Source organism: Chrysemys picta, chromosome 10 (genome assembly GCF_011386835.1).
Source record: "Chrysemys picta bellii isolate R12L10 chromosome 10, ASM1138683v2, whole genome shotgun sequence".
NCBI lineage: Eukaryota > Metazoa > Chordata > Testudines > Emydidae > Chrysemys > Chrysemys picta.
Window position 1 is genome coordinate 45,886,127 of NC_088800.1, and position 17,926 is coordinate 45,904,052.

General features: G+C 40.7%; 1 protein-coding gene across 1 annotated transcript in view; it reads left to right on the plus strand.

Moving 5' to 3' along the window:
• Window positions 1-17,926, plus strand: part of REC114 (REC114 meiotic recombination protein) — a 110,109-nt gene that overhangs the window by 10,764 nt on the left and 81,419 nt on the right. Inside the window, 1 exon segment of the mRNA XM_065558600.1 lies at window positions 1,294-1,383. Coding sequence (XP_065414672.1) covers window positions 1,294-1,383 — 90 coding nt within the window.

A 17,926-nucleotide genomic window follows, 5' to 3' on the forward strand; every position in this document is an offset into this window, starting at 1 on the left:
ACCTAACCTGTGAGGAAAGGTTAATAAATCTGTGCATGTTTAGTCTTGAGAATAGAAGACTGAAAGGGGACTTGATAAACAAATATGTTAAGGGCTATTGTAAAGAGGATTGTAATCAATTGTTTTTTATGCCAACTGAAGGTAGGAAAAGTAGTAAAGAGCTTAATCTGTAGCAAGGGAGAGTTAGGTTAGATATTAGGAATAACTTTCTAACTGTAAAGATAGCTAAGTACTGGAATAGACTTCCAAGGGAGGTTGTGGCATCCCTTCCATTGGGGGTTTTTAAGAACAGACACCTAATGACAAACACCTATAAGGGATTATGTACGTATAATTGCCTCAGCATAGAAGGGTGAACTAGATGACCTCTTGTCATCCCTTCCTTCCATACATTTCTAAGCTTCTGAAATCTAGATCAGTGGTATAAATATTGATTGCCTGAAAAATTACCCATAAAAGCCGAATCATAGAATCATAGACTTTAAGGTCAGAAGAGACCATTATGATTATCTAGTCTGACCTCCTGCACAATGCAGGCCACAGCATCTCACCCACCCACTCCTGTATCAAACCTGTGTCTTTATTAAAAGAATCTGGGTGAATCAACTGGCTTAACTTCCTTTCATGTGAAAGAAAAGAAATGTTATATACTGTATCAAGCTCTTTGCATGACAGGAGATTGTGGGTTCAAGGGAAGAAAGTCAATGTGAATCTTGCTTACTGCAGCTCTGCTTATAGAGTTTGTCAGTACTCCAAAGGACTTTAGAACTGAACAGCAGTACAGCGGAAGATTGACTTGTACTATCATTATCTGGTTGCATAAAATTGATTAAATTGAGCAGCAACCTCTGTGTTTAAATATCTAAATGCATCATTACCGCTTTAGATTGAATTGTTCATGAAATCACGATTAATTGTTGAACATAAATATTACAATTAATAAAATAGTGGTCCATCATTTTTCCCTCTTCTATCAAGAATGCTGAGAACCACTGTTTCAGAAGAAAAATTTCAAACTTGGTTACCTATAGTTGGGTATCTAAATCTATATTTTGGTGCCTAAATAAGAGGTCCTTTTCAGAATTACTGAGCATTCTCAACTCCCATTGTTATCAATAGGAGTGGAGTGCTCACTATCACTGAAAACTTCTTTAGGTGCCTAATTTCTGGCACCCAAGATTGAAAACTTTGGCTTTACCTGTACCCATTATACTGGCAGTGGGATATACAGGTTTCATGTTTATAATTGATTGCTTTCTTGTGTGTGTTTTTTGTCTTTTTTTTTTTTTTAAGGTTTTGGAGTCAAATGAAGAATCAGGCCATCTTATTCTCACCATTGTTGTATCTGGTCATTTCTTCATTTCCCAAAGACGGGCAGTACAGGTAGGTTTTCAGTTTCATATACTTAAACATATTTCTCAACTCAAGTTAGTAATCAGTCTTGATTCTTTTGTCCTTCCTCAATTTAATGAGGTCTGTTACTGAAAGAAAGCTATACCAATTTTACTTAGCACATGAAAATTCACATGGTGGAAGAAGTTCTCTAAACTTATTTATATAATACTTAAAGTGCACTTTTCTTTCCCTATTGAATAGTAGTGTTTTTCTTGTGTGACTGACAAACTAAATTTAAAAAGTGTGGTGAAACTGTCCCATTGGTGTCAAAGAATGTCATTGTCAGCAATATGCTGGATACTTTCAACATGTATAGTTCACCTATTTGAGTAGATCAGGTAAAAATGTAATTGAAAAATAGTTACATAAAATACATCCTTAATGTGATAGATTAACAGAGATGAGATATGGTTAAAGTGGCGTTTAGAGTTATTCCTCGATGATGGAGGTGCGGGGGAATTGTGTTTTTAAATGGAGTGAGCTGATATAATTTAAAACACACCTTACCACCATGTGTAGACAGGTAGACTTAGAAATTATTAGTTGATTGTGCTGTAGCCTAGGTTACAACACAGTCAGCTTGTATGATTTTAATGAAGTCACAGTGACACCAGAGAAGCCAGCATCAGAGTCTCAGCCAGAATGAATTGATTCTGTGCCAGGAGGAGCTTGCAAAACTCCTGATAGGTAGCTTTAGGCATGACTGACTGGGTCTATGCTGGGAACTAAGATCAGGCATGCTCAGTGTATGCAAGAAACTGACCAAATCGTGCTCTAGATTGTGCAACAACATAGAGCAGAAACACTGTCTGGTGAATTTTTGCCATAGAAATCCTGTGGTCCAAGGCATTGCTGGGTGAGATGCTCTTCTAGAAAGGAACTACATGTTCACCTAACATCTGCCATGCCCTTGATCCTTAAATTTGGCTTGTACAGTTTTGCTTTAGTTTTACACTTCTTGTCCTCCCCTTTAAAGAGTTACACAGCTCTGGCCCACATATGTGCTACTAATATGTACTAATTCTGCTTCCCTTAGTTTATTGTTCATTGCTTTCTCTCACACTGCTCCTTAGATCTTGGATGATCTACATCTCTTCCCTAAAAGTTTCTTCTTTCCGATATCTTTACAACAATGACCGCACTTCTACACCAACCTTATAAAATCTAAATTAACGTTTGCACAATGGGTATCATGCTAAAACAATCTAATATTGTTTTATTAACCTCCCTCTTGATGCATTCTCTCCCTGTGTCATGTAATATCTACTCTATATTGTAAGCAAATATTAAAATGATTAAACAGCTGCACTTAAAAAAAACTTCTGTGGATTAAATATGGTTGATCTTGAAATACCTTTATGGTTTGTCATCAAGATGTGTTCCAGTTCTTGCACAAACTATTTTGGATGTTGCAAAGTTTATTTAGACTGAAATGACATTTTTGTTTGCAGTATCATCTTTCTGGAGAACATCAACTGGAACCGTTCCACATAGTTTTCTGTTTTGTCTGATTTTCCTGAATTAAATGCCATAGAAAATAGCCTTTATTTAGATTCTAGAACCTTTTTGAAAAATCATGTTTTTTGTCTAAGGAGGACCTTAAGGAATCACAGAACATAGGATTATAGGAGTTACAGGATGGATTTGATTTTAATCTAATTGATTTAAATCATGATTTAAATCACGAGTCAGGAAGACTCGATTTAATCATGGATTTCTACATAAAAGTGCATTCTCGTTGGTTGTTATAACCTTAATACATATTCTTCACAACTCAGAGATAGATATAGGTTTCATTTTTAGAAGGTACACACTATACATTTTTAAAGTGATTTATTTTGAAAACTTTTCAGATTAGTTTTACAGCTATATCAGAAAATGAATGATTGTTTGGTTATTTCATTTTCCAATGGTAATTGAAGCAGAAATTTATTAAGTCATTGGGAGGTTGTGACGTTATTGACACGAACTGTGACGGTATAGACCATTGTTACAACCAAGATCCTGTAGTGGCACCAAATCTTGTACAAAGGAGGTCAAGTAAGGTGTCTAAGACAAGGTTATGGGTTGCTGGTTATGATTATACTATCTGTATGCATGTATCATTTTTGTCTTTAAAGTTATAAGTATTGGCTCTATACTGTCTGTATTTCAAACTTTTGCTATGCTTCTGGGTGACACCCCAGACAATTTGGCGTCAGTACTACCTAGCCTGCTTGATGGCCCATTAAGGACCATCAGCTATACAACTGACCCATTGAGAGAAGGCAGATACACCTTGTGACTCAGCAAGGCATGCAGGGATATGCCTATGGACAGGTCCCAAATGATTTCTCAATTTGGAATGAATTAGTCCAAAGGAAGAAAATATTCTTTCTACACCGGAAGAAGAAGCTATTGCTGTTAAAAGTGAGATTATCACTTCAACAGTCTCTGAATCCAAGTGCTTAAGTGACTTCCACTAGTTCACTGGTGTGACTTTCTTTAAAACATCATCAGCAAACATATATTTCTTGAATGGTTCACCCTTAGCTCTAAAGTTTATTATAGTTGACATTACGGAGGGATGATTGCTGGATGCCCGTGTCATAGCCACCTCCTCTTCTTCAGCAGTTAAGGTTTGACCATGGTACTGAGTATTGAGAATATCTGCAAGAAAATGAGCTGGAGATAGTGCTTGTCCCATTTGTTTTTTTAATGCTTGTAATTTAACTCTGACATTGCATATTTCTCTTTTTAAGATCTCACTCAGTTCCTTCCAAATTTCAACAGCATCCGCAATAAAACAGCTATTTCCCTGCATTTTGTTCAAGGCTACAGAAATAGGCTTCAGGGTACTCAGCATGTGTTCAACATTTCTCTTAAGCCCAATGTTGAGAACTTTGGCTGTGACAGTGCCATCTATTTTTTCACAATTTTGTTCATAAACTGTCATCCGATTAGGCCAGTTCTTGATATAGTGCTCAAAACAGTCCACTACTGAGTTCTATCGCACGTCTTGTGGGAGAGTTAGCTTGGTTCCTTCCCCTTTTTTCAGAGCAGATGCTGCAAAGTGGTTGTTACGGAAGTATTTTGCAATTTCAACAACATTAGCCTTTATTTCTGGAACACTGAAGTCTTTGGCTAGGAGGTTCATCAAATGAGCACTGCAATGGTATGTTATTAGCTTGGGACTCTCTTCACTCTCTTCTAAATTTCTTCTCATCTTGGATACATTTGCAGCATTGTCTGTGACCAATTTTTCCACAGTTTGTTATAGCTTTTACTGCTACCTCTTGTAAGTATTCTGTGTGTGCATTTCCTGATGTATTAATTGTTTCTGTAAGGAAGACATTCCCTTCTTGTGTTGTCACACAAGCACATACAACAGGATCATTGTGGACAATGCTCCACCCATCAAGACTCAGGTTAACAATTTTACCCTTTAGACCTTTTGCACACTGCTCAATTTCTCTTTTCTACACTTTATCCAGCAATTTGCCTGCAACATCTGCTCTGTTGGGTAGACTGTATCCTGGTCTTAATGACTGAACCATGTTAATGAAGTGTGGGTTCTCAATCATATAGAAAGAAGAGTCAAACCGGGCAATTTTTTCATCCATTACCTCTTTTTGTAATCTGTAGGTTCTTATCACAAATTTAGCTATGGTTGTTTCTGGATGATAGAGATTTTTTTCTTTTCTTTTAGCCACCGTATATCACCTATAGCAATGTGACAAACATGATGTGACTGAAACACTATCATTGGCAGATAACTCTGAAACTATAGAAAACGATAGTGATCTTGAAGGTGGATAGTCTTCAGAATCCTGTATGGTGAGAATGGATTCTCCTAAACAAAATAAGACTATGCAGTTATTTAATTATTATTACCATACTGCTCATTTAGTATTACTCATTGCATTCACTGGCACTCAGTACTACTTTAAAGGTGAAATTGTAAAAGGAAGATCTGCCTATTTCAGCTATCTATTTTTTATCACAACTGCATCTGAAATGATAGAACCACAGAGTAACAACTATAGTTTTTGCTCAAACATGAGAATTCAAGAATAGTCCAGAAGGAAGACAGGCAGCCCTTAAGAAAGAAGTATGAAATGAAAAAGTTTACCAACCTGAAGATCCTGCATGTTCAGACATGTTCCTTTCATCATCTTCAGCGCAGCTTCCTCCTGAGAAGGAACACTTCTCATGATGTTGTTTCATTCGGGAAACCAGGCCTTGCATTTCTTTGTTGCACTGTTTGCATTTTGCACGGATGCCTGTCTTACTCACAGGTAGAGGAACTTCATTAAAATATTCCCAAACTGGGTCTCTTATGGCTTAGTGCCATTATAGGTTTTCCCTTCTAGTGAGAGAATGGTATGGTAGATCTCAAATCAATGAAGGCTACACTCAGAAAGACCTCAAGACTTCTGGAATATGCTGCTCAAACAGTTTCACTTTTCTTTCTACTGCCTGTCCCTCCCTTCTCACATTTATCTGCTTGTCCAGATCTATTCCACCCCCAACAATCTTCTGTTAATTGAACTTTTGAAACTTTTCACTTTTAGAGAGAGGTAAGGGATTGAGTCTGTGTACACAAATTTGCAGAGGGACAATAGGGTTGAGGTCTGTATATTATATATTATCTATCTATTTATTGATTGATTGATTTAAAAACATTTTTGCTGTTAACAAGCATGTTATCTCTGGAGACACAAATCCAGAGTTTGAGAACTGCAAAACAAAGCATCTCTGATGGTATCTTCTAGACTGAGCACTGAGTCCCATTGAGTAGATAGGATTAACCTAAATAATCTATACCAGGGGTCGGCAATCTTTCAGAAGTGCTGTGCCAAGTTCACTGTAATTTAAGGTTTCCCGTGCCAGTAATACATTTTAACGTTTGTAGAAGGTCTCTCTCTCTCTGTCTATATTATATAAACAAACTATTGTTACTTTTAAAGTAAATAAGGTTTTTAAAATATTTAAGAAGCTTCATTTAAAATAAAATTAAAATGCAGATCTTATCAATTCAGTGTGATCCATGCCTTGGATCCTTGTCTGGGGTTCCAGCCACCAGCTCTGCTCAGCCCACTGGTGGTCTGGGGTCCAGCTGCTGGCACTGCTCAGCCCACTGCTGGTCTGGGGTTCCATTCACTCAGCTGGCAGCGGGCTGAGCGGGCCGGTGGTGGGCTGAGCGGGGCCGGCGGGGGGCTTAATGGCTCAGTCCGCTGCCAGTCTGGGGTGCCGGCAGCACTCAGCCTGCTGCTTGTCTGGGGTTCCGGCTGCTGGCCCCATGCCAGTCAGGGTCCCAGCCGCCAGCCTCGCTCAGCCTCCTGCCGGCCTGGGTGAGCAGAACCCCAGGCTGGTAGCGGGCTGAGGGGGGCCAGCGGCCGGGACCCCAGCTGGCAGGAGCTGGTGGCCGGAACCCCAGACTGGCAGCGGACTGAGCGGCTCAGTCTGCTGCCGATCTGGGGTCCCAGCCACCGGCCCTGCTCAGGCTACTGCCAGCTGAGTGAATGGAACCCCAGACCGGCAGTGGGCTGAGCGGGGCTGGTGGCTGGAAACCCAGACAAGGATCCCAGGCCCTGCTCAGCCCGCTGCCGGTCTGGGCTGAATAGGCTGAGCGGGGCCGGCGTCGGGCTGAGCGGGGCCGGTGGCCGGGACCTCAGACCGGCAGCGGGCTGAGCGGCTCAGTTTGCTGCTGGTTTGAGGTCCCGGCCGCACTCAGCCCACTGCCAGTCCTGGGTTCCATTCACCCAGACCGGCAGCGGGGTGAGCGGGGCTGGTGGCTGGGACCCCAGCCCAGCAGCAGACTGAGCCGCTCAGTCCGCTGCCAGTCTGGGGTTCCGGCCACCAGCTCCTGCCAGCTGGGGTCCCAGCTGCTGGCTCCCCTCAGCCCGCTACCAGCCTGGGGTTCTGCTCACCCAGGCTGGCAGGAGGCTGAGCCTGAGGCTGAGCGGGGCCGGCGGCTGGGAACCCGACTGGGGTTCCTTGGGGGTCCCCAGGCCATCAGCAGGCACTGAGTGGGGCCGGCGGCTGGGACCCCAGCTGGCAATGGGGCAGCAGCCGGAATCCCAGAGCGATGGCGGGCTGAGCCGCTCAGCCTGCCACCGCGTACCATCAAAAATCGGCTCGCGTGCCACCTTTGGCATGCGTGCCGTAGGTTGCAGACCCCTGATCTATACAGAAGCCCCTGGAACCTCATAAGATTGGGTCCCTAATCCATGAACTATTGGAACTCATTTACAAAACTTTTCTTAAACATTACATGAATATATTGTCTCGTACTATAGAATTAGAATTTATAATCCCTATTCCATGATGAGATATCTTTGAGCTATAATGTATCTTAATATAAACTATCTTTAGATAGGTTTTTTTCCTCAAAAAGCATTCTATAAAAAAAATCCAATTTAAATTAAAAAATCCAAAATTTTTGATTTAAAAAAAAAAAATCATTGATTTTTATCCACCCTGAGGAGTTACTGTACTCAATTGGACCATGGTGCCTCAAGATCACTGTCCGTCTCAAACGGCGGGCAGTTGTTTCAGAGGCAGGTGCCAGAAACCCTGCAGCAGGCATTTTTGAGTTTATCTGCAGCCAGTGAAAGTGTCCTCCTAACTACAGTTGCCAATTTTGACGCAGTAAATAAGCACCCTGACTTTCATAGTAAACCAAAAATCAAGCTAATTCCATTTCAAAACAAGGCCAAAACAAGCCAATCCCCAAGAACCCCAGCACTCCAGATCCCCCAGGCGTGCAGTCTGGGACTGTGGTGGGCCTGCTATGCACCCTTGACTCTCTCCCCCCTTGCCTTTGCTTCCTGGGAGCTGATTTAAAAAAAAAAGCAAGAAGCTACAACAAGCAACAAGCTGCTACAAGCCAAAAATTAGCCAACAAACAACTCACAAGCCAATTAAGCCAAAAACAAGCCCAGTTTTTTGTGGGTTTTTTTGCAGGTTTGGCATGTCTGCTCCTAATCCTGAATTGTTGCATTTTTCTATTATTTTTTTATTTCTAATTTAACTGATCATGTAATTTTATGTCCTCTAACATTAAAAAAATAATAGACTAAACTGTTATGCAAGTCCAGAAGAGCACTGTAGAGACAAATTTTAATGAGATTTTTCTGGCTTCAGCAATGATAGAGGAGCAAGAGCAGAAAATAGGACAATTTAGATACATTACATTAAAAAAATGGGGGGATCCCCTTTTTACCCAACTGTAACAAAGGAAATGTAAGAATATTTCAAACTGCAGTCTTGCCTGTTTTAAACAAAAACTGAGTTCAGCTACCGTAATATTATACAAGTGTTGAACCAGAATGGAATAAGAAACCAAATGCAGCTAAATCAGCAGATTAGATTGAAAATGGCTCACTCTGTACCTCCTATTCTTCCTAATGTGATAAAAGGTTAGAACAAGATTGTTCTTCAGTGGTGTGTGGGTGTGTTCACTTTTATGTTGATAATTTTGTGGATAGATGTTTTTTTTTTTTAAAGTCCACCAAGACATCAGAGTTAAAAACTGAAGTCTGAACATAAAACTTCTATATTTTAGATGGAATTTACATCTCAGTTTACTATAGAAGAGTGAAGAGCAACAGAGAGTCCTGTGGCACCTTTAAGACTAACAGATGTTAGTGTTAAAGGTGCCACAGGACTCTCTGTTGCTTTTTACAGATCCAGACTAACACGGCTACCCCTCTGATACTATAGAAGAGTGATGAGTTCAAGTTTGATGAGACTACAAGTTTGGTTGATAAAGGTGTTTGTGTTGGTGTAAAATACTTAGATTTTTGTAGGGCATTTGACTTAGTACTATGTGACTTTTGATTAAAAAGATACAAAATTAACATAGTTGCACGAAGTGTATAATCTATGTGCTAAGAATGACTTCTGGGAGTATTTCATGATCTACCACTGCCAAAAATATTTGTAAAATAATTATATCTTCACACATTCTGTCACTCTTCCTTTTCTGCTAGGTAACAATTCATATTCTCAATTCAAGTTGCAGATTGTAGGATTATGCCCATGAACAGTCAGAGGTGTGACATTTAATGAATTAATGTCTACCTGCCATTTTGCAATTAGAAATTAAAAAAAACATTAATTTCTTGCCAAAAGGACTTACATAAAAGTAGTTTATCATTCAAAATCAACTATTTTAAAGCAACTGGACCTGTGTAACATTTCATGCTTTGAAAAATAATAAATTGTTGGTTCCTCTGGCCAGAATAAGAGAATCCCTGTGCTCCATGATAACTTCCAAAACAGTAGTTTAAAATGTTTGAGGATGCTTCAGAGTGAATTATTAAAGCACACTCCCATGCAGCTGTAATAGGTAATTGGTTGCTTGCAACTTCAGTGTTTCTGTCAGATGCACAAAGAACTAATCACTTTGCCTTTTGGTGGTGTCACAGAACTGCTCTACTCATGGCAAGTATGGCGCCTCCTCCTGGTCACTGGGGATTAGCTCTTGAGGCTAACACCCCATCCTGTGGTCGCACACCATCACTCTCTCTGATTTGCAGTCCCTCTCCCACTCCAGGAACTGCAGCGTCCTCTTCATGACTCAGCTCTCCGGCCAGGTCAATCAGCATTCCCCCCTTCCGGGGTACAATTCTCCAAATTCTGTGTTACTCTTACAGTGACCCAGGCAGTCTTCCAGTTCACTGGTGCCGCTTCCTCAGTGGCAGGTAGGGAAACCCCAGGCCCACCCTCTATTTCAGGTTTCCTGTCCAGGGACCCTCTTTCCAGTTGTTCTGGCTTTCCTCTCCCAACCCTCACTGCTCCTTCCCTGGATTGCTTTCTACAACTCCTGGTTTACCTCCTTGCCCTGGGTGTACCAACTCCAAACCCTCTTCCCAGAGCATGACTCCAACCTACACATCTCTGTAACCTCCAAACACGCCTCCCTCTTCCCAGAAAATGACTGTCCTTTTCCAGCAGCCGCCCCTGTCTGTTGCCAGCTTCTTGGTTTTATAGGCCCCGCCTATTCCTGCATAGCTGAACCTGCTTCCAATCAATTCCCTGCTCCCTGGCTCTTCCTACAGATACAACCTGTGGAGTTAATAGGTCTACATGGCCATCTTACCCTTTCCATTCCTGTGTGGAGTGGACACCCCATCTCAGGTGGAAAATGGGTATGCTTTCAAGATTTTGTTGTTGTTGTACACATTCTTGTATGGCTTTGCCCAAGACTTGATTGTGTCTACCGACAATAACATACTCTCACAAACAGAAGTTGGTCCAATGAAAGGCATTACCTCACGCATCTTGTCTGCACAATAACACAGGACAGTCACTTTCCTTTTAAAATTGGCTGAAATCAGAAGAGTCTAACAGACCCTAAATGACGGTAAGTGGAGGTTCCATGAATTGGCACGATGATTACCTGTTTTATTTGTATTATAATTCTGTAATTAACAGAAAATTCTTAAATTGTGATTCAAATCCAGGTTTTCCAATATGAAGTTCTTCATCTGGAGTCAAATAACACAGGGTATTATTTTTTACAACATATTTTTACTATAGATGTCAGGGTGAATAAAAATTGATGATTTTTTTTTCAAAAAAATCAGAATAATGTTTTTTAAAATTTGTATTTCAATTATAATTTTTCTTTTTAAAAACAAGCCTGTCTAAATGAAATCTGAATTTAACACAAAATATGTTAAGGTCTAAATTTATTATAATCTCTTAAGACTTGTAAATAAAAGTAAATATGGTGAGCCTCTATCAAAAACTTGGAGTTAAAGGCAGCATACTTTATAAAGAAAGAATTAGAGGAAAAATATGTAACTTTTGATGTCTAGCTTTATAACTATGGCATAATATGTCATGTGCTGTATTCAGGGCTTGATCCTGTGGAGAACACAGGGACTGTGCTACTGGGTATAAGAGACTGGCAGATTCATCACAGGCCTTGGGACCCAGTCTCTGACTCTGGAAGACATCATGTATCTCATCAGGATCAGGTCTTATAGCTTCTCCCTACTTGAGTTCTGATTCTCTCGGTTCTCAAATTATGAATATTTGACTCCATCCACCATGGAAACAATGGTTATATCAACCAATGAGAATGCACGTTTCTTTAGATTCTAGCTGAAGTACAAATGGAAAAGATTAAAATTGGTGATTTAAATCGAGGCTTTCCATTTTGATTTAAATCAATCCACCCTGATGTATGTCTAATTGCTGCATACCAGAGAATACAAAAAAAGAGCTTCAAAGAACTTACAGTCTAAGTATAGATTGAGACAACAGATAGATACAGATAACACATGGGGGAGTACAAGGAACAATTAGACAGTATTGGTCAATATGATAGGCTGTGGTCTCAGCATACCAGTGGCATAACAGTTGCAAGTATTTTGTAAGTGTCATGGAAAAGGAGACTTTTAAGAAGGGGTTTGAAAGAGGATGAGATCATTTTGCAGATGTTTATGGGGAGCTCCTTCCCTGGGAGTGAGGCAGTATGGGAGGAAGCATGTTTGAAATTTTAACAAGTGGACGATGGAGACTAACATTGTTGGCCCATCAGAGGTGGGAGTTGAGATGTTGATACTGAATGAGAGATGATAGGAAAGGTGGGGTTAGGCCATGAAAGGCCTTGCAAGTGCAGACAACTAGCTTATGTTTGGTGCAATAGAGAAAGGGAACCAGTTGAAGGATGCAAAGAAAGGGGTGAAATGGTCAAACTGATGGGCTAAGAAAATGATCTTTGTAGCAGTATTTCAATGAATACGAGCAGGACAAAATAGCATTTGTCAAGGCCAGAGAAGAGGTTGTTGCAATAATCGAGATGCAAGATGAGAGCTTGGACAAAAGTTTTAGCTGTGTGAATGGATAGGGAAAGGCGGAAAGTTTGACATGTTATGTAGAAAAAAAATTGGCAAGGTTTAGACAGTCTGGATATGAGGACCTAGAGAAATGTGGATTTGTGCATCATGGCCTAGCTTTCCCTTTGACTTCTCCAGCCCAGGGGAATCTCTGATGGCCAGTCTACAACAGAAAGGTCATAGATGACGTGTTGATAGCCCATCCACATGAGATCATATCTGTACACACTGATGAGATGTTTCAACTGCTCAGGTTCTTTGACTTCTGTTTTCAGAGAAGCTACTTAGTGTCTTCTCAGGAGTTGATCTACTTTTATCAGACTTTCCTGCCTCAAGTCCAATCTTGTTGAAGGAAAGATTTCACAAATTGTATTTCTTCTAGGACCTCCTCAAATATTTGCCTACCAGGGACCTCACTCACTTTGTGGAAACTGTTCTGTGGTATGATGCACCTCTCTATCTTACAAACTATCCTGCTCATCAGTGGAGTTATCAGTTTCAAGAACCAGATTATCTGCTGCACTATTGAGGGAGCCCCATTCAATTCAAGACAAAAGATTGTCTCAGGCAGCTCATCAGAACAACTTTCTAAAGTTACAAGCAGTTAAGAGGATAGTTTTATGCTTCCCTCTGCGTTTGGTAGTTGCCATTCAGATGTAAAGTAGCAATAGGGCCTTTGTGGCATACTTGCACTTCTAAGATAAAGTGAGAAAGTATAGTTAAAAATCCTGAATGAAGCAAGGGAAATCTCTTACTGCTGGACAGGCAGTTTTGTTGCTTACTTATTACTTGTATTGTTTATATTGGTATTTGCTAGGAGCTTACCAAGTCTTCATTAAAGACTGTCTCTGCTTTGAGGTGCTCACAACATAAGGCATCTAATTACTATAACAACCCACATTTGAGCAAAAGAGGAGCCTGTAAGCCGGTTGACTAAGCACCAGTCGGATGCATGAGAATGAGAACTAAATCATCAAGTCCTCAAATAGTTAACAAATCAATGGTCCAGGCACCCAGAGTATCTCAGATTCCTACATGTGTCAGTTCAGCATATTTGAACTTCCTGGATTGATGGAAGCTTCTATTCCAGGATCTTCATACCCCCAGACCTACAGCACCTGAGATTCTTGTCTGGGAACATAAGAGGTTTTACCTTCTGGAACATGAGTATCCAAGATAGCTAATGGACTTCCTGCTCAACTGTAGAAACCACAAATCTGGGACTCAGAGAACTTGATCTTCATGATGCTCTTGAGAAAACAAGAATCCTATTTTGTCTTGCAACCCGAGTTGTTATTAGGCTTGGCAGAATTTGATTTGTTTTACTATTTTGACTGATAATGTCGATGTTTATTTTTAAGCATTTTTAATTTTTTTAATCAATTTAAATTTTTACAGCTGTGCAAATGTAATGCATACATACCCCGGTTGTCAGCAGGCGGGATTGAACCTGGGACCTCTGGAGCTGAGTTCATGAACTTCTACTTCTAACTGTAAAAGCCACATGGCTTTTAGCTAAGGCTGTAGAGCAGACTAATTAATCTCTCTCTTTCTAAGTGGTCTCAGTGCCACTAGATGGGACAGAACACCACACCCAAGAGGTGGGTGGATTACACAAAATTATGGGTTTTAAGTATTTTTTTTATTTTTATCAATTTAAATTTTTCATGGTTATGGGAAATTATGGGAGAGTCAGACAATAGGTGGGGTAAGACAATACTTAGTGACAGTAGATGTTGAGATTCAAAGTTAGCTTTATAACCATTAAGATACAAATTGTCCACATTACATGTCAAAATGTTACAAAGTAAATATCCTTAAATCAAAGTCTGAGAAGTTCTCAAGCAGCATTTTTCTTACTTTGCCTAGCTGTATATTTTGATTATTGTCAGTGGAAATATTTTTTCACAGGTTTGTGTGTGTATGGTAAAATTGATGTTTACTCACATTTACCAATAAAAATCTAACCCTTCCAAGCCTAGATATATTGGAACACCTTCTAGATAGGCTCCTGATTGGGTATGAGTCCTAGCTTCCTGATGCTCTAAGTCTCAGCATTAGGAGCTTTGTAGCACACTCCTTCCATTTCTAGCACATTCTTTCGACTCCTTTTATGCAACATGTTGACCTTCCCAGTTCCTTAGAAAAGTGTGTCCATAGAGACGCTGTTGGGAGACTAGTGGAAGGATAGGATACTTCAGGTAATCTACAAAAACAACAAGGAGTTTGGTGGCACCTTAAAGACTAACAGATTTATTTGGGCATAAGCTTTCGTGGGTAAAAACCTCACTTCTTCAGATGCATAGGGTGAAAGTTACAGATGCAGGCATTATATACTGACACATGGAGAGAAGGGAGTTACTTCTCAAGTGGAGAACCAGTGTTGACAGGGCCAATTCAATCAAGGTGGATGTAGTCCACTCCCAATAATAGATGAGGAGGTGTCAATTCCAGGAGAGGAAAAGCTGCTTCTGTAATGAGCCAGCCACTCCCAGTCCCTATTCAAACCCAGATTAATGGTGTTAAATTTGCAAATGAATTTTAGTTCTGCTGTTTCTCTTTGAAGTCTGTTTCTGAAGTTTTTTTGTTCAATAATAGTGACTTTTAAATCTGTAATAGAATGACCAGGGAGATTGAAGTGTTCACTTACTGGCTTTTATATGTTACCATTCCTGATGTCCGATTTGTGTCCATTTATTCTTTTGCGGAGGGACTGTCCGGTTTGGCCAATGTACATGGCAGAGGGGCATTGCTGGCACATGATGGCATATCTCACATTAGTAGATGTGCAGGTGAATGAGCCCTTGATGGTGTGGCTGATGTGGTTGGGTCCTCTGATGGTGTCGCCAGAGTAGATATGGGGACAGAGTAGGCAACGAGGTTTGCTACAGAGATTGGTTCCTGGGTTGGTGTTTCTGTGGTGTGGTGTGTAGTTGCTGGTGAGTATTTGCTTCAGGTTGGGGGGTTGTCTGTAAGCGAGGACTGGCTTGCCTCCCAAGGTCTGTGAAAGTGAGGGATCATTTTCCAGGATGGGTTGTAGATTGTGGATAATGCGCTGGAGAGGTTTTAGCTGGGGGCTATATGTGATGGCCAGTGGTGTTCTGTTATTGTCCTTGTTGGGCCTGTCCTGTAGTAGGTGATTTCTGGGTACCCGTCTTGCTCTGTCAATCTGTTTCCTCACTTCCTCAGGTGGGTATTGTAGTTTTAAGAATGCTTGATAAAGATCTTTTAGGTGTTTGTCTCTGTCTGAGGGGTTGGAGCAAATTCAGTTGTATCTTAGGGCTTGGCTGTAGACAATGGATCATGTGATGGGTCTTGGATGGAAGCTGGAGGCATGTAGGTATGTATAGCGGTCAGTAGGTTTCCGGTATAGGGTGGTGTTTATGTGACCATCACTTATTTGCACTGTAGTGTCCAGGAAGTGGATCTCTTGTGTGGACTGGTCCAGGCTGAGTTTGATGATGGGGTGGAAATTGTTGAAGTCCAAGTGGAATTCTTCAAGGGCCTCCTTTCCGTGGGTCCATATGATGAAGATGTCATCAATGTAGCGCAAGTAGAGGAGGGGCACTAGGGGACGAGAGCTGAGGAAGCATTGTTCTAAGTCAGCCATAAAAATGTTGGCATACTGTGGGGCCATGCGGGTACCCATAGCAGTGCCATTGACTTGAAGGTATAAGTTGTCCCCAAATCTGAAGTGGTTGTGGGTGAGGACAAAGTCACAAAGTTCAGCCACCAGGCGTGCTGTGGCCTCATCAGGGATACTGTTCCTGACAGCTTGTAGTCCATCCTCATGTGGAATATTGGTGTAAAGTGCTTCTACATCCATGGTGGCCAGGATGGTGTTTTCAGGAAGAACACCAATGCATTGTAGTTTCCTCAGGAAGTCGGTGGTGCTAGTATGCTCGGGGAGATTTTCTCTGTATTCAGTTTTTTCCCAGCTGAGGTGATTCTCAGGCCTGCCGTGGAATTTTCTGTCCCCAAAAACTGTTTTTTACTTGAACCAGTTTATTTATCTCTGTTAAGAATGCCTCAGTTTATGTGGACCAACATGGCTGTAGCATCATACTTTCTTTTTAAGCAAGAGATACCTCACACTGCAAACTGGAGGTCAATGTTAAGTGCATTGTCACTTGTTAATCCTGAAGTTGGACATTGCTTTCGAACAAGACTGGCAAATGCTCGCTATCTTTTGGGGAAAAAACTCAGCTGACTCTCTAGAAGCATGTGGTACAACATTGAAAGACTCAGCAGTTGAAAAAGTGAAGAACTCTCTCATCATATTAAAAAAATGTGCATACATGGCTGATGAATGCACCAACGAAAATAGGCATCAAGTATTAAATCGTTGAGCATGTTATCTTGATGTCCATGATAGGCCAGTAGATGCATTCTAGATGTTCAGGTTATAGAAGACACATCAGCTGCATCTGTGACATCTTAGAAGAGTTAAATGCTTGTAAACTGAACCCCAAACAGATGGCTGCTTGTGCATTTGATGGAGCTGCAAACTTCTCTGGAAGACATGGTGGAGCACAAGCTTTACTCAGAGAAAAGCATAATCCTAATCTCTCCTATACACACTGCAAAGGCCATTTACTCCAGTTAGCGCTAGTACGAGCTGCAGAATCTTCAAAAGACATTAAAAAGCTATAAATGTAATGGCTTTTTTCAGCAAGAGTCCAAAAGGACTGAACGACTTGGAAACAAATAGAAGATACAGTGGGACTGAAGTTCAAATTAGTCCAACCTGAGAAAACCTGCTGGCTTTTTCATGAGTGATTCTTGGCTGTTGTCTTAAAATTACTGCAACCGCTATTACTGGCTTTGGAAAGTATCCAATAAGATAGGACAGATCTAAGTAGTGAGGCTGGTGGACTACTTTTGTTACTAAGTTCAGAGAAGACTATCGCCATTCTCTCTGTAAGTCTACTGTTGAAATCAGTTGGGTCATTAAACATCATCATCCAGGCATCTGCTACAACAGTAGTAGATCTCTGTCCAGCAATAGAAGCTACCTTGGCTCAATCAGAGATATCCATTGAAAACGTACTGGATGAAACAAAAACTTCAGTCCAGAAGTTGACTAATGAAGGTACTTATATTGACTCTATAAGTGAAGAGGACAAGAAGTGTTTGTTTAGCCAGCTGAAAAAGTACAGAGACTTGATTCTTACAAATCTATGATAGCGATTTCTGGATTCTACTCAAGCTTCACGTATCTTTTACAGATGCCTGTCTTATAAAACACCTACAATTGAGTGAAGTGAAGCACTACTAGCAATGGGGCTGCCCTGTGATCAGGACAGAATAGAGAATTTGAACAGAGTGGAATATCATACAATGAACTAATGAAGATTTAACTTCAACTTCTTCTTTATCATCACTAGTAGTTCGACCCAATCTTCGTGCTATGTTTCCTGGGATGAAAGAAGTAGGAATTCATCTCTTGCTACTCCCGGTCACAACAGCTACAGCTGAGCATTCTTTTTCCTCATTGAATAGAATTTTGTGTTCTGAAAGAAATTGCCTTCTGCCTGATCATGAGCATATCATGGAGGACTGGATGTAATGGACACACAAGAAGGCACCAAAGAGTTGTGCAAAAATTACAACAAGAAACCAAGAAGGATGTAGATGTCATGCTTCATAGTAGGCTTAAGTAGCCAACTTTAATTTCTGTGATGATTTTAAAATGA